Source organism: Myodes glareolus, chromosome 7, assembly GCF_982192425.1.
Source record: "Myodes glareolus chromosome 7, mMyoGla1.1, whole genome shotgun sequence".
In the NCBI taxonomy this organism is placed as follows: domain Eukaryota; kingdom Metazoa; phylum Chordata; class Mammalia; order Rodentia; family Cricetidae; genus Myodes; species Myodes glareolus.
The window spans coordinates 55750619-55773323 of record NC_142032.1 but is presented as its reverse complement, the minus strand read 5'-3'; the positions used below and the strand labels follow the sequence as shown (position 1 = coordinate 55773323).

Here is a 22705-nt window from a genome sequence, read left to right as displayed (position 1 = left end):
CTGAGCTCTGTCTGCCACAGTATCAGGAGAGCAGCCCTCGATTGCATTTAGCAAGTGAGCTAGCCTGTGCCCACTAATAATGTATGAGTACCGGAGTGAATTTTGAGAGACCTTTCCCCCCATGTTATTCTTTCTTCCATTTCTCCCCAACCATTTAAGAACAGAAAAGTCCAAGAGGCAGGAAGATCACCACAAGTTTGAGGCCAGCCTCATCTATATGGTAATTTCCACACCAGCCAATAATCTATAGTGAGACCTAGTCTCAAAACAATGAGAGAAAAGCTGCTTCGAAGTCATTTTTAGCTTCCAGGCTGTAGAAAACAGTAGAACCCTGCTTTGGAGGAAGTTGGATTATTGATTTTAGGATTAGAGATATGAAAGCCATTATTTCAGAGAAGGCCCCGAGGACCACAGAAGGGAGGGTCCTTTAATCTCTTGCTGTGCATTCCTTAGTAAGGAGTGGGGCAGAGAGGGGGGATCTTTCTGGTGATGGGCTAAACAACCTTTGATTCTATTTTCTAGCCCTTAAAATGAGAACAATAGCAAATTGAATGACAGTAAGGACTCCAAAGTATGGTTGAGGAGAAAGTTTTTATTGTAGATAAGAGGAAGAGAACAGTCAGAAGCATCTGGAAGAGGCCAGAGCAGGGAGACAGGGAGAGAAGGCAAATGAACTTGGCAGAGAGAGAGAGAGAGAGAGAGAGAGAGAGAGAGAGAGAGAGAGAGAGAGAGAGAGAGAGATATGGGGGGAGGGAAGGGGAGAGAACCAAGAGAGCAAAGAGGAAGACCAAGAAAGCCTGTGGTCAAAATGGCAGAGTTATCTTCCTAGAAGCTGGGGGAAAGGGAAGCAAAGCCCCCGGGCTGGAGAGGTTCAAGGGACAGGGTATGTCAGCTAGGAAGACTTCATAAAGTTTCATGCACTTGAGAGTGGGGACTGCGGGTGCCTGGAGGCCAGTTTAGAGCTTGATATGCTAATAGGTACCATGGCTCGTGTAATAGTGCCACAGGCCCCTTTGCCAGAGATAAGAATGACTCCTTTCAGCAGGTAGGAACTCTCTTATGCCCTTGAGGGAATGCTGGCTTTTATCTAAATGCCAGACTTTGGGAAAAGTAATTTTTTGGGACCTGCTGAGGGGGCGGGGGCGTGGTGGCACATGCCTTTAATCCCAGTTTTCGGGAGTCAGAAGCAGGCAAATATTTAAGTTCTAATTCCAGGACAGCCAACTACACAAAGAAACCTTGTTTCAATAAACAGAGAAACAAAAAGTGGAAACAATAATAGTTTCTCTTTAGGGAATTGCTAATAAGACTGAATGAGATAAATGGTTAAAAAAGTTTTACAAACTGCAAATGTGTATTTGTTGCCCAAATGCGCGCTGCAGAATTCTCACTGACTTTACTCCTCTAATCAGCGGTCTACAAAGTTAGATGGGTCAGTGTTCCTTTAAATTCTTCCCAATCACCTAAAGAAGGTGGACAAATCTGCACAAGCGCACTTCTCCCGGCCTGACCGTCGCCTTTCGGTTACAGCCTTCCCGCAGCTCGTAGTTTAGAGGTTAAAGGTCCTCCTACGCAGAATTTACGCGCAAGCGTAAACTACGATTGGGAGCACTTTATCTCGCAGGGAACTCGGTCGGTCCTTTTTTCGCTCCTCGAGGCTCCGCCTCCTGTGGCCAATCAGCAGGCCTCGCCCTTTACAATGACCAATGGCATTGAGCGTGGGGGCGTGGTTGGGCGTCCGGGGGCGCGGCCTGGCGCTGAGAGAAGCGGCGGGGCGAACCAGGGGCTCTAGTGAACAACGCAGCCGGACGGAGGTCGCCGGCTGGCGGCTAGAGAAAGCGGCCCGGGCCCTTCGGTCCCCGAGATGTCACGATGGCTGTGGCCATGGTCCAATTGTGTGAAAGAGCGTGTCTGCCGCTACCTGCTACAGCACTACTTGGGTCACTTCTTTCAGGAGCACCTCAGCCTAGAGCAGCTCAGCCTGGATCTGTACAAGGGCAGCGTTGCCCTGCGGGATATTCACCTGGAGACCTGGGTGAGGAGGCACAGCACAGCCGGGATGGTGTGAAGGGAAGGAGCACGACCACCGGAGGGGCTTCGCGGAAGGCTTGGGCTGGAGGACAGGCACTGTGTTTGGAGAGGCCAGTGGGTCCCCACCGTCTCCGCCAGGCCCCCTGGCTGGCCCTTCACTTTTTAACCAGGAACTAGGACAGGAGTCCCTGTCTTCTCCCCTCAAGGGGAGAAACAGCCTGGGGAATGGGTGTCACTTGCCGAGAGAATGCCACAATTATCATATGGAGTTAGGGGAAGCTGGTTGGGAAAGGGGATTCCCGAGAGTTAAGGAGGGGAGCCAAGAGACTGGGTTGCCGGGGGAGCCCTGCTAGGGTTGTGACAGAGCCGGAATTGAGGTAGTTTAGTCAGGGGAGGCTTTGGGGGATATTGAGAGCCCTGCCATGGACACCTGTAGAAAATGTCCTGACCTCCTGACCTCAATGATCCTGAGCATAAAGGGTGGCGATCGCCCCCGGATGTGGATGTCAACAATAGCGTCACTGCCTGCTATGTTGATCCACACCTCGTGTGACTGCTGCTGCTCTCTACTTCCTGCTTTTGGGAGAGTGGGAGGGACCTAGCTTGGGTTTGGGAGGGATTTGATTCCTGGCATCTCTACCTGGAGGGCAGCCCTCCAGGAAAGGTGTTGAGGTCTCCCTTCGGGCAGAATAGGGGTGGGGGTAGGGGTGGGATGAGATTCTGGAAGCTGAAGCTTAGAAGGTCTGAGGCCTAAGATGTGGATTCAGGGGCAGGAGGCCGGAGGTGACAGATGAGGGGCACTGAGTCATGGCTAGGATGACTGGGGAGTAGCCAAGGAGCCACCAATTAGAGGCTCCAGTTTATACTGGTATGGGGTCATCCCAACAGCTCCAGAGCAGTAGAATGGGCATGTGGAAGGGCTTTTTCTTTTTCTTTTTTTTTTAGCTGGCCATTGGGTTTGCAGCTCCACTCAGAAAGACCTATAGGTGGGCCACACCTTGAGAACAAATACTGAGTTGTAGAGTTGGTGGCGTCTCTTAGTGGCCTGGTATAGGAGGCCTCCGGCTTGCAAGAGATCCCAGCATCTCTCTAATGCTCCTTTCTTGGGGGAGTTGATGGCATTGGCTGTTTTCTGGCCTTCCCTGACAGCATTTCACTTTCCTTGACCCTTTCAAAGAGACCACATGCTGGAACTAAGTGGAGATGGGAAGCTCCCAGCCTTGGTTTCCATTTTACCTGGAGTCACTAAGCCTAGGCCTCAGTTTCCCATCCACGAGGAGAAATTTTGAGTCAGTCTCCTCTTGCCTCCTGGCTCTGACTCTGTTTATTTATTTATGGGCCCAGTAGGTGTTTACTGAGGCTCTTTCTGGTACCACCCAGAGCACCTGGGGTCATAGGGAGAAGGACAGTGACTCATGCCCTTAGGAGCTCCCAGATTGGCATGGATGCAACCCCAACACAGACATTTCTGTCCTATGTCTTAGGAGCTCACAGGTGGGCAGGGATGCAACCCCAGCACAAACATTTCTGTCCTATGTCTTAGGAGCTCACAGATGGGCAGGAATATTCTATTGTGGGCCTGGGACTCAGGGCCCATGTGGCCTCAGGTCAATCCCTCTCCTGAACATTATACCCTTGAACTCTTTGCCTGGGATGAGCCTGGATTGCCTGCTGCCCCCTTGACTAGGTCCCTCCACTTGTTCTTGTGCCTATGCTAGGCACCATCCTATTCCCTCTGCCTGGCTGCTTCCTCTTCCCTCTTCAACTGCCCCATCCTAGGTGTGCCCTGTTGGGTTAGGTGCAGGCTGTACTCACCCCTTCCTGGTGCTTGGCATTCTGAGACCCTGGCTGACCTAGCCAGACTGGGAGGTAAAGGCATTTATTACCTACTCCTGAAGCCTCTGGTTGTCACATAGAAGGTGCTCAGAGTATTATGTGGCCCAAGCTGACCTCTAGCTCAAAATGACCAGCCTGATCTTCTAGCCTCTGCTTCCCTAGTGCTAGAATTAGGTTGAGGCTCACCACATCCAGTTTCGCTCTGCTGGAGATGGGAGCCAGAACTTAGTGCACATTAGACAAGCACTTACCCAACTGTAGACCAGGCTGGTTTAGATCTTTAAGATTCACCTACTGCCGGGCGGTGGTGGCGCACGCCTTTAATCCCAGCACTCGGGAGGTAGAGGCAGGCGAATCCCTGTGAGTTCGAGGCCAGCCTAGTCTACAAGAGCTAGTTCCAGGACAGGCACCAAAAACTACAGAGAAACCCTGTCTCGAAAAATCAAAAAAAAAAAAAAAAGATTCACCTACGCCTGCCTGTGTGCTGGGATTAAAGGCATGCCAGCCATCACATCCGGCAGTAAATGAAGTTTTGAACCTAGCAGAAAAGGAAACTTTTTAACTGTCCAAACTTTTAACTGGTCCAAAGGGTTGAGCAGTTTGAAGGGGAGATGAAAACAGGTCAGGGCCAAAGGGAGGGCCTTGTAAATAGCATATAGAAGGATGATGGTACCTAGGAGTTCTCCAAGACAATGGTTGTGCAGGACTGTGGCGGGTAGCCGTATTTGGACTTTCAGTGAGCTGATTTAACTTGCCTCTTGCCCAGTCTGTGAACGAGGTTCTGAGATCGATGGAGTCGCCGCTGGAACTGGTGGAAGGTTTCGTGAGTTCCATTGAGGTGGCTGTCCCCTGGGCTGCACTCCTCACTGACCACTGCACTGTGTGTGTGTCAGGCCTCCAGCTTATCCTGCAACCCCGCCAGGGACCAGGTGAGGGCAGAGCAAGACCAAGGGTGGGAAGCTGCTGGGAATGACCCAGCTCTACCCGAGTCCCTATTCCTTCCCACAGGACCAGGGGCTGCAGACTCTCAGACTTGGGCCTCCTGCATGACCACGAGCCTGCAGCTGGCCCAGGAATGCCTACGTGAAGGGCTGCCTGAACCCTCAGAACCACCACAGCCCCTGGAGGGACTGGAAATGTTCGCACAGACCATTGAGACTGGTGAGCAGGCCCCTGCTCTATCTAGCCTGTTCTTGGGCCCGCCACAGTCTACAGAACCGGTGCTCTAGACAGCAGCATGAGCTCCACCTTGCTGCCCCCTGTACTGCCTAACTCTAAACACTCTTCCACAGTGCTTCGGAGGATCAAGGTGACCTTTCTGGACACTGTGGTGAGGGTGGAGCATTCAGTGGGCGATGTGGACCATGGCGTGGCTGTGGAGGTCCGGGTGCAGAGGTGAGGAGGGAAGACAAATGCCACTGCCCTCAATCCTAGCCAGCCCTCTTAGGATAGGGCAGGGTAGGGCAGGGTTGATGAGAATCGGAAGTGGGCCCTGCTGAGAGCCTGCACTGTTGTCTAGGGCCAGCAGGTATAGGCCCTGTGAGTCCAAGGACCCTGACACTCAGCCAAGGCTAGTTGAGTTTCCAAGATGGAAGCCAGGCTCCTCAGTTCCATGCCGCTAGGACAGTTTTAAAAAGGGAGCTTCTGGCCTGGGATGTCTAGACGAGGCCAGACCCTTGGCTCCACAGACTGGAGTACTGTGATGAAGCAGTGCGGGACCCGAGCCAGGCTCCCCCTGTGGACGTGCACCAGCCTCCTGCCTTCCTGCACAAGCTCCTGCAGCTGACAGGGGTCCGCCTGCACTTTGAGGAGCTGCCCACCCAGCTGGACCCGCCAAAGCCCCCTTTGCAGATTGGTAGCTGCACGGGGTACATGGAGCTGATCGTGAAGCTGAAGCAGAACGAGGCCTTCCCAGGCCCCAAGGTGAGTCCTAGACCTTGAGAGTTGGTTCTATCCTAGATTCATTCCCCGAAGTGCTGATTGATTGGCCCCTAGCTGGATGTGGGAGGAACCAGGTATAGCAGTTCATACCTGTAATCCCAACATTTGCGAGCCTGACAGAAGGCTGCCAGGTTCAGGTCCAGCCTAGACTACAGAATAATTCCAGTTCTTGTTTTCTTTTCTTTTTTTTTTTGTTTTTGTTTGTTTGTTTGTTTTCTGAGACATGGTTTTTATGTGTAGCCCTGGCTGTCCTAGAACTTGCTTTGAAGACCAGGCTGGTCTCGAACTCAGAGATCTACCTGCCTCTGCCTCCTGAGTGCTAAGATTAAAGACTTGTGCGCTACCACTGCCTGGCTTAATTTCAGTTCTTGCGTGAGGATTGGGGGGAGCAGGGAGTGACATTGCTATCTTCTTGACGATTGAAAAAGCAGAGACTCTGAAAGATGAGGTTGGCCAAGTCTGTATAGCTGCTTGATAGCAAATTTTGTATTACAACTGGGATCTCATGTCCCAGGGTATGGGTAGGTGGGTTGCTGTTCTTGGGCTTCACGGCTGTCCACTTGGTCCTCAGCTGGAGGTATCCGGACAGCTGGGCTCCCTGCACCTGCTCTTGACCCCATGCCAGCTCCAGCAGCTTCAAGGACTGCTCAGTGCCATCAACCTTGCAGGTGAGGCTGCTGGGCGCTGGGTGGCAGGTGGGGTGAGCTAGGGGTAACCATGTAGGCTATATTGAAACATCCTTCCTACAGACCCAGGAGGCCTGACTGACAAACTAAACAAGAGCCGCCCACTGGGTGCTGAAGACCTGTGGCTCATTGAGCAGGATCTGAACCAGCAGCTGCAGGCGGGTGCTGTGGCTGAGTCCCTCAGCCTACACCCCATCACCAACCCCCTCAGTTTGGACAGCGCTGGTGGGTGCCAAGCCCTTGCAGATTGAAGGGGCAGTTTATGTCAGTGCAAGAGCTGGGGGGCCCTGCTTATCTATCCCTGACTGCCCCTCACCTCGCCCCCAGACCTCTTCTTCTCCATGGCTGGCCTCACGAGCAGTGTGACCTCGGCTGTCTCTGAGCTCTCCATGTACAGCGTAGACCTGGGCTCCTCTGTTCACAGTAACATGGCCTTCCACCGGCCCTCTACCCCAGCCCACTCAGGTGGTAAGTTGACCCCTTAGGCACTTATTCCAGGGGCAAGATGGGGTGGAAGGAGCATCGGGATGGCCGGGTGTCAGATGATGCAGGAGGTCTCTGATGCCTGTAGACCACCGTCAGTGGGGCTCTCCAGGCTCCTAACTCGGTGGAAGCTGCTAAGGCAGTATGCACAATCTAGATTTCTTTCTTTGTTCCTTTCTTTTAAATTTATTTAGTTTGTGTTTGATGTATGAATGAACGTTCTGTTTGCATGCCAGAAGAGGATATCAGATCTTATTATAGATGGCTTTGAGCCACCATGTGGTTGCTGGGAATCGAACTCGGGGCTTTTGGAAAAACAGCCAGTGTTCATAACTGTTGAGCAATCTCTTCAGTCCACCGTCTAGGTTTATTAGTGAATGCTTTGGCCGGGAACTCCAGCTCTTTGGACTCAGTTCCCCTTTCTATAAAATATAAAAGGGCATAGTGAAGATTAGGCTGTATGGTTTAGTAGGTAAGTGTGGTAGGTCGAAGACTGGGATAGCTGTTTTATCACATCAAATGACCCTTCTAGCACCTTCTGAGGACTAGACTGAGCCTGGTCGGAGGGCCTGGCATACAAGAGGAATTAGGTGTCACCCCTTTCAGGCACGTGTGATTTGGTCCCCATTGTCCAGTTTAGCCAGTTTCTTTCTTCCTCTTCCTCCTCCTTCTCCTGGACAAGGTCTCACTTATGTAGCCCTGACTGGCCTGGAATTCCTATATAGGCCAGGCTGAACTTGAAATCACAGAGATCCACCTGACTGCCTGACTCTTCCTTCTGAGTGCTGGGATTAAAGGTGTGTGCCACCATGCCAGGCCTAGCCAGGGTTTCTCCAACTATTCAGTGGCCAACAGTGACTCCATTTAAGATTCCCAGGAGCCCCTATTGTAGCCTCTCTTTTCCCAGGCAAGCCGGCCCCGACTCCGACTCCAACTCCTCTTGCGGACACCATGCGCCCTGACTCGCTGCTGAAGGTGACCCTGGGAGGCGTGACCCTGACCTTGCTTCAGACAGCCGCCCCATCTTCAGGACCACCAGACCTCAACACTCACTTTTTCGCTGAGTTTGATGCTGCCAAAGATGGCCCCTTCGGCTCCCGAGACTTCCACCACCTCCGGCCACGCTTCCAAAGGGCCTGCCCTTGCAGTCATGTCCGGTACACACCACAGCCTGAGGCAGGAGCCTGGGGGAACTCCCAGAGCCCACAGCTCCCCCTGAAGCTTGTATTCTTGCCCACAGACTAACAGGCACAGCTGTGCAGCTGTCCTGGGAGCTGCGGGCCGGGGGCCATGGTCGGAGAACAAGCAGCACTGACGTGCACTTTGGGCAGCTGGAAGTGCTAGAGTGCCTGTGGCCCAGAGCCACCTCAGAGCCGGAGTACACAGAGGTGAGGGCACAGGAGGGACTGGGGTCAGGGGCTTCAGGGCAGCCTGGCCTTGTTTACCTTGTGTGTCCCCCTGTAGATCCTGAGCTTCCCCAGTCACTCGGACTCCCGAGCCTCCTCTCGACCCTGTGCCCACCTGCGTCACACACAGATCTTGCGCCGGGTGCTCAAGGTAACCACTGCTGCCCCAGCCAGGCTACCTCTCCCTCTTCAGAGGCCCTTGCGTGTCTGTCCTCGTTCTGATCTTGCTATTACTGTGGTCTGATTTCCCCTTCCCGGACTCTGAGGTTGACAAAGCCAAGTGTTGGTACTTTTGTTGTATAAGCCAGCATGATGGGGTAATGGCACAGGCATGCAGTCCCATCATTTGGGAAGCTGAGGCAGGAAGATGACCAGTTGGAGGCCTGCGTGAACGACAGATTGAGTTGAAAACCAACCCAATCAACTTAATGAAGTCCTGTCTCAAAAGGTTAAAAAGGAGCTAGGCAGCACAGTGGTCCCTGGGGGTGTTTAAAGCCCCCTCTGTCCCTGCTGTGACTCCTGTCCCAGCTCCCTTCTCACCATTGGGAAACCTCTGTTTTGTTTGTGGGAGCCCCTTCCTACCCTGACCTCACTCACCACAGCCCTTACCCCTAACTAGAGCCGGTCCCGGCGTTCTGTTGCCTGCCATTGCCACTCAGAGCTGTCACTGGACCTAGCCGACTTCCAAGCTGATGTGGAGCTGGGGTCCCTGGATCGACTTGCTGCCTTGCTACGTCAAACCACCACACCCCCAGAGCCACCCGCTGGCCTACTAGTGAGATGCCTGCTGGTTTTGTACTGCAGGTGGGGGGAGTAGGCACTGAAATTCCCTGTGACAGCTCTGACCCCCAGCCCTCCCACAGACAGAGCCCCCACAGGCCACCGAGCAGCAGACAGTGTTTCGACTCTCTGCACCCCGGGCCACCCTGAGGCTACGCTTCCCCATCCCAGACCTACGGCCTGAGCGGGATCCCTGGGCTGGCCAATCTGTGCGGGCTGAGCAGTTGCGATTGGAGCTGAGTGAGCCCCAGTTCTGCTCAGAACTCAACAGTGGGCCTGGCCCCCCGGCTCCCACCCGCCTGGAACTGACCTGCTCAGACCTGCAAGGTAAGTATGTCCAGGTACAGCTGGAACAGAGGCCTGGGACTCTTAGAGAGTTGGGTTTGAGATTAAGGAGGGTCCAGGTTACAGTTGGAGAAGACCCTTTTATCCCAGGGACACTGACCTGACCCAGCTCAGCAATGGGGAGGAAAAGAAAAGAGGCATCAGGCTAGACAGATGGCTCAGTGGTTAAGAGCACTGACCACTCTTCCAGAGGACCATGGTTCAATTCCCAGCACCCATGTGGCAGCTCACAACTGTCTCTAACTCCAAGATCTGACCCCCTCACATAGACATACATGCAGGGAAAATATCAATGCAAATGAAATAAAAGTAAATAAATTATTACAAAGAAGAGAAAAGATCTCAGCAGTGAGACCCTGTGCTCTCTGTCCCCTCCAGGAATCTACGAAGATGGAGAAAAGCCACCTGTCTCCTGCCTGCGAGTCTCCAAAGCTCTGGACCCCAGGAGTACTGGGGCCAAGTACTTCCTACCTCAGTAAGTGGAGTGCTGGACGGGGCAACTGGAGAGGAGGGATCTATTGGTGTTGGTGGCAGGCCACTAACAGGTCTGTGTCCTGGCAGGGTAGTGGTGACCCTGAACCCCCAGTCCAGTGGCATACACTGGGAGACAGCCTCTGAGAAAGGCCGGGACCTAGAGCTGTCTACCGAGAGTCCGTGTGAGCTCCGGCAGCCTGAGCCCTCGCCCTTCTCCTCCAAGAGGACCATGTACGAAACTGAGGAGGTGAGGCTCCCTGACTCTCCACTGTGGGTGCCACTTGTGGGCCACTGCTGAGGGGAGCATCTCCTATTCTGGGTAACAAGGGACTCTGAAGCACCCACCCTGCCCAGGGGTAGGAAGGGAGGCACCAGGAGCAGCAGACCCTTCAGGCACCAAGATCAGGACCCTGGTCACTTCAGCCATCTAACACCAGTGTGCTCTTGGGCCTCAGGATCCTCTTCTGAGTTGATGGGTACTGGTGCCAAGTGTGAGGCAGCAAAGAGCCTGGGGAGTGACCACCTGGGTTCTTAAGTCTGCTCCCCGGTGGCCTGTGTGTTTCTTTCTCTGGAGTTGCTGTCTTGAAGGCAATTATGAGGGTTGCAGAGATTCATGAAGTCTTGGATGCTTGTGCACTGTGTCCAGATGAACATCACCCACCCCAAGAGAGAAGGGCCCCAGTGGATAGATGAATGGCTGATGCCAGAATCTCCACTTCTGAAGCCAGAGACAGACCTAGGCAGGTCTCCTGACTATCCTCTCCTGTCTAGATGGTGATCCCTGGAGATCCCGAGGAGATGAGGACATTCCAGAGCCGGACGTTGGCAATGTCTCGCTGTACCCTGGACGTGATCATGCCCAATGCCCACATCTTCCTGCCCAGCAAGGAGGTCTACGAAAGCATCTACAACAGGTGGAGACATGGGGTAGGCTGGGCTGGGCTAGGCTCAAGGCCCTGTCCTCTCTGACCTCTGCTGTCACTGCTCCACACCAGGATCAACAATGACCTGCTCATGTGGGAGCCTGCAGACCTGCTTCCCACAGCCGCCACTGCTGCTCGGCCACCTGGCTCAGTGGGCTTCAAGATGTGCAAGTCAGCCTTCAAGCTGGGTAGGAGAGAAATGCTAGTTGGGAAGGAGTTTAGGTGCAGGCGGGGTGGGGCCAGCCTTCCACATCTCCTTCTCACCCTGCCAACTTGTTCACTCAGACTCAGACTCAGATGAAGAGGACACCCAGTTCTTCTCGATGGCATCAGGTGTCCCCCAGACTCCTGCCCCCGAGCCTTCCCATCGTCAGGCTCAGAGTACCTTCTCCACACTGGTGACAGTGCTGAAGGGCCGGATCACTGCGCTCTGTGACGCTAAGGTGAGGCAGCCCAACTCCAGGGAGTTCCTCTTGTCCAGCCAGACAAGCCTGCCAGCGTCACATTAGGAACCCAGAGGGTAGAAAGCCATTGCCACAGTCTGCCTGCCCACCCATACCACCCATCAACCCTCACGGCTGTCAGCCACTTCCCAGCCTTTCTCCGTGTTAGGCATGAGAGTACCTCCAGCTGCAGGCTGGTGCCTGTCCGTCCCCTCCAGCCAGCAACACATGGCGCAGACTCAGTCAAGTCTGGGAGGAACTGGAGCTACCTCAGATTAGGCCGCTGTCTCTGGGTGTTGGCAGTGCTGGGCGCAGCAGTGACGCCCAGCATGTTCACATCTGCAGGACGAGACGGGGAAGCGGCTGGATGTCACTCACGGGGAACTGGTGCTAGACGTGGAGCAGGGCACCATCTTCAGTGTCACCCAGTACCGTGGCCAACCAGGGCTTGGCTACTTCTGTCTGGAAGCTGAAAAGGCAACACTCTACCATCGAGGTTTGGGGGCCACTTGAGTATATATCAGGCCAGGGGAGGGCTGTGGGCTGTAAGAAGGGTGGTCAGCGGCCTCAACAGGACTCACAGGATTCTTCCTCAGCGGCCATTGAGGACTACCTGCTGCCTACTCACCTGGAAATCCCCAGCTTTGCTCCTCCGGCTCAGCTGGCTCCCACCATCTACCCATCAGAGGAAGGGGTGACTGAGCGGGGAGCCTTGGGCCGCAAGGGTCAGGGTCCCCCCATGCTGTCTGCAGCTGTCCGAATCCACCTGGACCCCCACAAGAACGTCAAGGTGAGAATTCTTCTGCTGCCCCCTGCCCACTTGACTTGGGCAACTGCCTCCCTAGTGCACACTGGAGCTGGGCGCCCACCGTCCTCCCAGCTGACCGACTGCACCTCCTTCCCCAGGAGTTTTTGGTGACAATAAGGCTGCACAAAGCCACTCTACGCCACTACATGGCTCCACCTGAGCAGAGCTGGCACTCCCAGGTGAGCAAAGGTGCCTGGGAAGTCACATGGCCCTGTGACTCTGGACTTTTGATTTGAGCAAGCAGGTCAAACATGGCTAAAGAGGCCAGCGTGAAAAATACAGCCTGGCTGAGCGGTGCTGGCACATTCCTTTAATCCCAATACTTGGGAGGCAGAGGCAGGCAGATCTCAGTGAGTTCAAGGCCAGCATGGTCTACAGAGTGAGTTACTGGACAGTCAGAGCTGTTACACAGAGAAACCCTACCTCAAAACAAAACAAAAATAGAAAAAAAGAAAAATACTGGACTGGAGCTTACCTTGGTCAGAGAGCTCCTGACCAGGGGTATGGTGGACAGCTGGTGGGCAATGGCAGGGTGCCAGGCCAGTATTAGAGGAAGAGGTCACTTTGTCCTCTTTGTTGACCCCTTCCCCCGTCCCTCACCTTTGCCTGTGTAGCTGTTGGACTTCTTGGATGTATTGGATGATCCTGTGCTGGGCTACATGCCCCCAACGGTCATCACTATTCTACACACACACCTATTCTCCTGTGCTGTGGACTACAGGTACCCGGGCTGTGGGGTGCTGGGGATGTAGGGTCAGGGCCAGCCTCAGATGGAAGGAACTGCTCCAGCCGCATCTGCCCCTCAGGCCTCTCTACCTCCCTGTGCGAGTCCTCATCACCGCTGAGACCTTCACCCTCTCCAGCAACATTGTCATGGACACCTCTACCTTCCTGCTCAGGTATGCAGGCTACCCCAGACCTGGTCCCTCCACACCCAGATGGACGGTGCTGACTTCCTGCTGCCTGTCTGCCCAGGGCCTCTTGGACCCATCTATCTGTATTTGGAGTGATGGTGTCCCATATTCTCACATGTCAGGAATGTGGGTTGTTTGTTCTTCTACCCAAAATCCGATTTGAACCGCAGTGTCCTGGATTTGTAATCTCCTCTGGCAGTGCTATACAAGTATACAAATGAATGGAGAGCTAGAACAGTAGCCAAATGCAGCCCTGCGTGGGGTGCAGCTCCACACAGCACCAGAAGGAAGGAAAGACATAGACCCTTACTACAATGCCTACTGGGAAATTTTAGATTTAAAAAAATGTTTTGAAACTTATATTTCAGCTGGACAGTGGTATCATATGCCTTTAATCCCAGTATTTGGGAGGCAGAGGCTGGTGGATCTCTGAGTTTGAGGCCAGCCTGTTCTATGGAAGGAGTTCTAGGACAGCTAGGGCTGGTACATAGAGAAACCCTGTCTTGAGAACTCACCGCAAAGAAAAGTTTTGTTTTACTGGTAACGGTAGTTTAACCTAGGGCCTCATGCTTATGCTACCAAGAGCTACATCACAGTTTAAAAAAATGTGTTAGGTGGGCATGGTGGCACAAGCCTGTGATCCCAGCAGGAGGTAGCAAAGAGGAAGGAATGGGCTCAAACACAAGCCCCCTCTCAAAAAAATAAAAAAAAATTTAAAAAAATAGAAATTTTGGTATTGGTGGAGAAGGTGTGTGATCCCAGTCCTGCCTGGACAATTTAGTGAGACTGTCTCAAAAACTACCTCAAGTTAGACTCAACGTGGGTCAGGTCCTGTGTTCAAGATGTACTAGATGGATAGACTGATGATGCTGTAGGGGGATAGGGAAAGGGGACCCTCCACACCGGGAAGTCCAATGCAAATTAGAAAGTTTTTGAGTGTCTGAATTCCCATAGGAGTAAGAACCCGCAGGGTCTTCCCAGGTCCCCTGTGACCGTCAAGGGGCAGTGCTGAGGCTGTCAAGGTCCCATCACTTCCAGGACCCCTCCTACCCCTCTGCCCACTTACTACTGAGCTGCCCCCTGCAGTGGCTCCTGGGCCCTTCTCAGCCCTGTTCCCCACCAGGTTCATCCTTGACGACTCCGCTTTGTACCTGTCCGACAAGTGTGAGGTGGAGACCCTGGATCTGCGGCGAGGTGGGCAGGGCCTGGGGTGGGCTCTCCCAACACTGAAGGGACAATCCCCTGCCACACTCAGCAGCCAGATGTCACCCAGCTGCTGACCTGCACTCAGCTACACATACATGCATTTTACACACCCATGCTCACAACCGTACTGGACACAATCGTGGTGGGTAGTGCGGGACGGGGTGGACGGAGACCATGAGAACCTTCTGCCCTCTGCCTCAGATTATGTCTGTGTCCTGGATATTGACCTCCTAGAGCTTGTAATCAAAACCTGGAAGGGGAGCACCGAGGGCAGGCTGGTAAGTGACTGGCAGCAGAGGTCAAGGGAGCCTCAAGAGGGTCACAGTGCATGCCCTTGCCTTGCCAGGCGACCACTAGTGTTCCTCCAACTCACTGGGGGCACCAGAGGGCACTTGCAGGTGGGACAGAGGTGGGACCCAGGGTGACAGCCACTGTGGGTTCGTTTTTCTCGTCTTCATGGCGAGATAGCAGTTCCTATATAATTAGGTTGAAGGGCAGGGGTGGGCAGGTACCCTGGAACATGGGTTCCCCCATCAGTTGTCATCTGACCAAACAAGAAAAGGTTCTCCTTGTTCCTGTGGAGTGGGGAGCCTGGCATGTGGTGGCTTCTGTGCCAATGCCATGGCCCACCGCCCACAGAGCCAGCCACTGTTCGAGCTGCGCTGCTCCAACAATGTGGTGCATGTGCACAGCTGTGCCGACTCCTGCGCCCTGCTGGTCAACCTGCTCCAGTACGTAACCAGCTCTGGTGACCTGCATCCCCCACCCCGGCCCCCCAGCCCCACGGAGATCGCCGGCCAGAAGGTACAGGTGAGGCCTGGCCACATAGGCTACCAGAGCTCGGCCAGGCCACTCTCTTTACACAAACACAAGGCCTGGATTGGAGGAGACCCGGAGATACCCCTCCTGGTGCTCACTCGTGCCTCTTCCCTCTCCTGCCCAGCTCTCAGAGAGCCCTGCCTCCCTGCCCTCATGCCCTCCCGTGGAGACAGCCCTCATCAACCAGCGAGACCTGACTGATGCCCTTCTGGATACTGAGCGGCGTAGCCTGCGGGAGCTGGCCCAGTCATCAGGTTGGTGAGGGTGCTCTAGGGACACCAGACCCTCGGGTACCCTCAGCTGCATCTCCTCACACTGGCCACTTTCTCCCGTAGGTGGCCCCCTTCCTCAGGCCTCTCCTGTCTCCGTCTATCTGTTCCCTGGTGAACGGAGTGGGACCCAGGCCCCTTCGCCTCCTACTGGGGGCACGTCTCATACTTTGGAGTCCTGTTATAAGACAAAGGAACATGACAAAGAAGAGGAAGGGGATGGGGACACCCTGGACAGCGATGAGTTCTGCATCCTTGATGCCCCTGGCCTTGGCATTGCGGTATGTGTTGGGATGGGGGTTCTGGATGCTCGGGTAGCTGTTCAGCACTAATAGAACTCTTAGGTAGGAGAAGCAGCCAGGAAGCAGCCTTGGCCTTGTGCTTGAAGGGACAGGTGGAAGTCCAGAAGAGGAGACACAGTGTCCTACTCAGACAGGGGATAGAGGAAGAGAGGGCCAGTTAGACGGGAGTACCGTGTAACTACAAGGGCTAGTGGAATGTCCAAGCTCATTGAGGGTCTAGGCAACAGGGCCAAGAAGAGCAAAAGACTATTCCTGGACAGACCACATCAACACAGGCACTGGGCTGGTAGTCCAGGAGGAGGAGAAGAGGGAGACAAAAAAGGCAGGGGCTGGGGTTGGCCACCTCTTTTTCAGACATCTTTGCTTGGCTATTTCCTGGCAGCCCCGAGATGGGGAGCCCATTGTGACGCAGCTGCATCCAGGTCCCATCATTGTGCAAGATGGGCACTTCTCCCAGCCGCTAGGAAGCACGGACCTCCTGCGGGCGCCTGCCCACTTCCCAGTGCCTAGCAGCCGTGTGGTCCTCCGGGAGGTCTCCTTCATCTGGCACCTCTATGGGGGTAGAGACTTTGGCCTTCACCCCACTTACAGGTTAGAGGCATGTGGGTGGCAGTTGGTGGCATTAGGATCTGGGCATAGCCTAGCTGGCAACCTCAAGCTTCATGAGCCTCTCCACCCTGAACTTGAGTTTTTTCCTTGCCTGAGGGTCTCCTCCCCTAAGCTAAAAGGCCTGTGCTGAGGTTGAGGAGAGCAGATGTTTCCTTAGAGTTAGAGTTAACTTGTCCTCATGTGTCTTTTCTCAGAGCAAGAGTTGGCTTCACAGGCCCCAGGGTCTCCCCTTCCCGCTCCTCTGGTCCCAACCGACCCCAGAACTCCTGGCGGACCCAAGGTGGCATCGGACGGCAGCACCAGGTCCTCATGGAGATCCAGCTCAGCAAAGTGAGTGCGAGGCTGAGTGTGGGGTGAGCACAGAAGTGAGGCTCTGGGGAGAGAGAGACACTGTCAGCTAGAGCAGGGCAGTGGCGGGTAATGGTGGATTGCGGAGGGTTGGATAACAAAAGCCACAGGTCATGTGAGAAAGAGATGTCCAAAGGACTTGAGCTCAAAAGGATGTTAAGGGGTTCCTTTTGTTTGTTTTGTTTTGTCTTTTGAGATGGGGTTTTTCTCTGTAGCTTTTGGGAGCCTGTCCTGGAATTTGCTCTATAGACCAGGCTGGCCTTGAACTCACAGAGCTCCTCCTGTCTCTGCCTCCCACCTGGCCAAGAGATTCCAAGTTTCTTAGAGCAGCCCATTTGGTGTTGAGCAAGCATGGCAATGTTAGTAGCTGGGAGGGCTCAGGGAAGAGCATCCTGGCAGTAACTCGAAGACCGGGTGGGAGCCAAAGCATCCAGAAAGAATAAAACCCTCTGTAACAGAAGTTTGGAGATGATGAATCAGGCCTGGGCTCAACCATACAGTGAACAAGAACAAGGACAGGTGTGGAAGGGATGTCAAGGCCCCCCCAGGACAGGAAGTAGAGCATGCACCCCTGGTGTGGAGAATGCCTTAGAGAGGATGGAGCCATCCTGGGTAGAAGGAAGGCATTTAGAGACCAATGAGGGATAGAATGAGCCTCAGCAGTGTCTGGCAAGGTGGGCCTATACACTTGAAGTAGAACAAAGGCTTTGGAAAGGTTGGAGAGGTTTGGGCTGGTCAAGTTCAGTGTGGCCAGGTTGGAGGGATTCGGGCTGGTCGAGTTCAGTGTGGCCAGGTTGGAGGGATTCGGGCTGGTCGAGATCAGTGTGGCCAGGTTGGAGGGATTCAGGCTGGTCGAGTTCAGTGTGGCCAGGTTGGAGGGATTCGGGCTGGTCGAGTTCAGTGTGGCCAGGTTGGAGGGATTCGGGCTGGTCGAGTTCAGTGTGGCCAGGTTGGAGGGATTCGGGCTGGTCGAGTTCAGTGTGGCCAGATTGGTGCCAGGAGTGCAGTGGTGTTAGCAGCCAAGTATGGGCCTGAGGCAGGGTCAGGAAGGGGCCTCAGCCAGACCCCCCCCTCTTGGGCTGCAGGACCCAACTCAGGCCTCATCCACCCACAGGTGAGCTTCCAACATGAAGTATACCCAGAAGAGCCAGCCCCAGGTGGGGGCCCTGGCCAGGAGCTGGAAGAGCGGCCACTGTCCCGCCAGGTGCTCATTGTTCAAGAACTAGAGATCAGAGACCGACTGGCCACCTCTAAGATCAACAAATTCCTTCATTTGCACACGAGTGAGCGGCTGCCGAGGCGCACACATTCTAACATGGTGAGCGTGCCTAGATGCAGACAGCCTCTTCCATAGACCCTCCTGAAGGTGTTGTGTGTCTAGAGGACAGAGCAGCTCAGCCTTGGTGGAGGGAACAGCATGGGCAGAGGCAGGGTTGATGGCAGCTGGGAATGGAGTTCCCAAAGCTCAGTAGAGACTTCGTTTCTCTTCTGCCATCAGCTTACCATCAAGGCGCTGCATGTGGCTCCCACCAGCAGCCTGGGAGGACCAGAGTGTTATCTTCGGGTCTCCATGATGCCTCTGAGGCTCAATGTAGACCAGGTGAGTGGATGGACCAGTGCAGAACCCGGCGTGACCCCTCCCCACCCGCAGGTCCTGAGTCTGACCCAGACCTCTTCCCACAGGACGCCCTCTTCTTCCTCAAGGACTTTTTCACCAGCCTAGCAGCTGGCATCAACCCCCTGGTCCCAGGGGACACTTCAGCCGAGGGTGAGAGACCAGGCCTAGCGGGGAGTCTAGATTCTGGCCACCTCAACCATCCCCAGTTCCATCCTGGGTCTGTGACCTCTCTTCTTACAGCTCACCGAGAAACCCACAGTCGGCCCAGCAGCCCCCAGGAAGGGCAGTCTGAGGGCACAGAGACAACAAGCAGCCCCCAGGAGGCTCCAGGCAGTGGCCACAGTTCCTCTGACCCACAGCCTATCTACTTCAGGTAGGAAAGAGGGCTCTGAACCAAGATGTCTGCCAACCAGGTCAGTGAGCAGGTCAGTGAGCAGAGATTCTCCTTTCCCTTCTTCCCCTTCTAGGGAGTTCCGCTTCACATCTGAGGTGCCCATCTGCCTGGATTACCACGGCAAGCATGTCACTGTGGACCAAGTGGTGAGTGATGCCATCAGGCAGGCTGTGTGAGCCACTCGCTGTAGGTCCAGGGTCTGGGGCCAAAATTCACAGTATGTATCCCGAAACATAACCACACCCCTGTCCCCGCTCCCAACAGGGCACTTTCACAGGGCTCCTCATCGGCCTGGCCCAGCTCAACTGCTCCGAGCTGAAGCTCAAGCGGCTCTGCTGCCGGCATGGGTGAGCCCCAGCTCCCCTTGGGCTAAAGCCTTCCTCTGCTGTTTCTCATGGGTTATATGGCCTTGGCTAAATTTTCACTCTACTCAGACCTCAGTTTCTCCTTTGTAGTAGGCTATTGTTGTTCCACACTGCTGGGTAAGACTCTGGGGCAGCTGGGGGTGCTCGCAGTTCTTGTCTTGGAGGTACCCAGCCACACTTGTCCCTATACTCTCAGTGTGTGGCTTGCCCCCACCTCGTCCCTGTTGCCTCTCCCTTCCAGTCTCCTGGGTGTGGACAAGGTGCTGGGCTATGCACTCAATGAATGGCTGCAGGACATCCGCAAGAATCAGCTGCCTGGCCTGCTAGGAGGTGTGGGCCCCATGCACTCAGTTGTACAGCTCTGTGAGTATCTGGCTCTGAGAACTCTGCTTTGTGTACTTTTCACAGAACAAACAGAGATGAAGGGAAGTAAGGAAAACTCCCAAACATGGGAGAGGGTTTCAAGGGAAGGCGACACTTTTTAAACAATCCCATTTATTTTGTGTATGTGGATTGTGGGTTGTTGCACGCATGCCACCTGCCACAGAGCACATACAAAGGTCAGGGGATAGCTCCTTCTACCCTGGGAATCCTGGATGTTGAACTCGGGTCAGCAGACCTCATGGCAAGAACCTCTACCTGCTGAGCCACCTCTTTCTTTTTTCTTTCTCTTCTTTCTTTCTTTCTTTCTTTCTTTCTCTCTCTCTCTCTCTCTCTCTCTCCCTCCCTCCCTCCCTTCGTCCCTCCCCCCCCCTCTCTGTCTTTCTTTTTCTTTCTTTTTTGGGGGGTGGATGGTTCAAGACAGGGTTTTGCTGTAGCTATCGGGCCTGTCCTGGAACTAACTCGTGTAGACCAGGCTGGTCTCTAACTCACACAGGGATCCACCTGCCTCTGCCTCCCTAGTGCTGGGATTAAAGGCATATGCCTCCGCCACACAGCCTGCTGAGCCATCTTACTGGCCCTCCTGTTTTATCTTATTTGGTTTTTGAGGCAGAGTCTCACTATGTAACCCTGGCTGTCCTGGAACTCACAGAGGTCCCCCTGCCTCTGTCTTCCAAGTGCTGGGGTTCAGAGCACCCTATTTTACTTTTTGAACGTAATCTCATGTAGCCCGTGCTGGGATCACAGGCAGGTAACGTCAAGCCTAAGAACTCTTGAAATTGCACTTGGATGTGAGGAACTGTGATCCAAGCACTGGGGAGACAAAGGCAGGAGGATTGCTCCTTAGTTTAAGGACATCTTGAATGGGGACTAGGCTAGGCCAGGCCAGGGGAAGCTACCTAACAGTATTCTGTCTTTTAAAAAGGAAAAAGAAACTGGATTGGGAAAGGGATAAGGGACCTTGTGCAGGGAAGAGAGGCCAGGGCAGTCTTGACATCTCTTTCTGATAATCCTGTCCTACATACAGTCCAGGGGTTCCGGGATCTCCTGTGGCTACCCATTGAACAGTACAGGAAAGATGGGCGCCTCATTCGGGGACTGCAGCGTGGGGCTGCTTCCTTCGGGTCATCCACAGCCTCTGCTGCTCTGGAACTGAGCAACCGGCTGGTCCAGGCCATCCAGGTGAGCACAGGACTGGCCAGGAAAGGGATACCCTCATCCCCAGGCTCCTGATTCTTTGCTCACAGTTGAAAAGGCTGGGCATAGATAAGGCACATGACATGGTGGCTCATGGTGGCTCCTGGGGTGGGACCAAAAGTCTGTTCTCGGCTCTCAGAGCCCACGTTGCCATGCCCAGCAGCCCTTTGTGGGTGATTGCACAGGAGCAACTGCAGACACTGGCTCTGGTTCATCCAGGTTCTGGGCTGTACTGGGCCCCAGAGTGCACCCCATCACCACCACAGTCTTCCGGTCTGTGATTGAGCTCTGAGGTGGGACTGGGTGAGCCTCCAGGCATGTGGGAACACTTTATCAGGAGACCTTTGAGCTCGGCCCAGAGAGGGAAGGGCAGGCTCCACGCTTCTCCGCAGTGGAGAAGTTCATTTGGATGGGAAAGGCTGGGAGTGGACAGAACACAGGAGACAGAGGGTGGGTGGGCAGAAGGTGGGGTGAGCAGTGGGCATGTTCTGATGACTCTTAGGGTCGGACTGTACAGGGGCATTCTAGTTAGAGAACTAGACAGCTCAGGCAGGTCTCAGCTATGGGCTGCCTGGGTGTGAGGCCCCAGGAGAGTTTTCTCCAGCAGCAAGTACCTTGACCCACTGCACTGATATATCTCACCAAGCCTAAAAGGTTTTTTTCCCTTTTTAATTTACTTACTCTCTATGTGTGTACCCTAGCATGTATTTTGAAGGTCAGACAAAGGGGGAATCAATTCTCTCTACTGTGTGGATCTCTGAGGTTGGGGGTTGAATTCATGTCACCTCCAAGTAAATGCCTTGACCTTTGGAACCATCTCGCCAGCCCCAGAAAGGTTTGCTAATGTCCCCTTAAATTAAGGAAGCCTTTTGAAGAGCTGGAGAGATGGCTTGGTGGTTAAGGCTGCTTGCTGCTCTTGCAGAGGACCTGAGTTCAGTTCCTCCAAAGGATCCTGGGCCTTCTGACTTCTAGGGGCACTGCATTCACACAGTATCATACATAAATAAAAACGAATGAATAATAAAATGAAAATGTAAGAAGGAAGTCTTCTGAGGTAGGTGATGGGAAAAGGCAGGCAAGGAAGTAGACCGAATACGACAGGGAACAGTTATGCTGAAGGAGGTCTGGTCCCAGGCTGGCCTGCCAGGCAAAGGCTGCGTCTGCTTGGCCATCTGTCATCCTCCAACTCTGGTGTCCTCAGGCTACAGCTGAGACAGTATATGACATCCTGTCCCCGGCATCTCCCATCTCCCGCTCCCTACAAGACAAGCGTTCTTCACGGAAACTGCGCAGAGGTCAGCAACCTGCTGACCTCCGAGAGGGCATGGCCAAGGCTTATGACGCTGTCCGAGAGGTGAGAACCACCCTAGTCCCACGCCCAGCTGTCCCATCCCCACTCTCTTGCTGACCTCTGACCTCCACAGGGCATCCTGGATACAGCCCAGACCATTTGTGATGTGGCATCGAGGGGCCATGAGCAGAAGGGACTGACGGGTGCCGTGGGGGGTGTGATCCGACAGCTGCCCCCAACAGTGGTAAAACCAATAATCCTAGCAACAGAGGCCACATCCAACGTGCTTGGGGGCATGCGGAACCAGATCCTGCCGGATGCTCACAAGGACCATGCTCTCAAGTGGCGCTTGGAGGAGACACAGGACTGACTACAGGCACCTAGGATCTACCCACTGTCCCAACATGCTCGTCCTGTCCAGCCAGCCACAGTGGTGCCACCAGCTCCCTGGTTTCCTGATTGCTGTGACCCACAGCTAGGCCACCAGGCCCTTCAAGGGATGGCCACTGTGAAGGATTCCTGCCCAGCCTGCCTATTGCCAATTGGCCGTGAGAGTGGGGCCTCGCGGCTTTGGGGCCTCTGCCCTGTCTGTGCACTTTCGTCTGGGGAGAAAGGACGCTGCTCCTCCCTGCTACCTGGGCCCACACTGCTGCCTTGTTCCAGAATGAGGATGGAGGTTTCTGGACCCGCAGACCCCACTCAGCCAAGTGTCTCTCCGTGTCTCATGGGGAGGTGGGGGACAGATGTCATGTGGGTCAGTGTATTTTTAAGATCCCTGAGCGTGTGGGTCAGTGTCTGCATGAAGTGGAATAAACTTGCCCACCGCCAGCCCCTCA

General features: G+C 54.3%; 1 protein-coding gene across 2 annotated transcripts; it reads left to right on the top strand.

The window, feature by feature from the left end:
- The first annotated feature begins 1755 nt into the window (after positions 1-1755).
- Positions 1756-22705, top strand: Atg2a (autophagy related 2A). 2 transcript variants are annotated; one of them, XM_048457810.3, is made up of 40 exons: positions 1756-2035; positions 4634-4796; positions 4876-5028; positions 5160-5262; positions 5556-5790; positions 6380-6476; positions 6558-6719; positions 6822-6962; positions 7885-8134; positions 8218-8365; positions 8442-8534; positions 9003-9158; positions 9247-9490; positions 9887-9983; positions 10070-10229; positions 10754-10896; positions 10978-11093; positions 11191-11348; positions 11694-11844; positions 11945-12138; positions 12255-12335; positions 12771-12877; positions 12963-13055; positions 14194-14264; positions 14478-14554; positions 14916-15080; positions 15220-15349; positions 15431-15645; positions 16049-16257; positions 16470-16605; positions 17738-17941; positions 18122-18223; positions 18307-18391; positions 18482-18614; positions 18709-18781; positions 18900-18982; positions 19242-19363; positions 20409-20563; positions 21780-21932; positions 22003-22705. In XM_048457810.3, the coding sequence occupies exons 1-40, from the start codon at positions 1865-1867 to the stop codon at positions 22237-22239; spliced, it is 5766 nt and encodes a 1921-aa protein (XP_048313767.3). In that variant the 5' UTR covers positions 1756-1864; the 3' UTR covers positions 22240-22705. The 2 variants fall into 2 exon arrangements, with proteins under 2 accessions (XP_048313767.3, XP_048313766.3); XM_048457809.3 differs by having other exon boundaries at positions 14916-15086.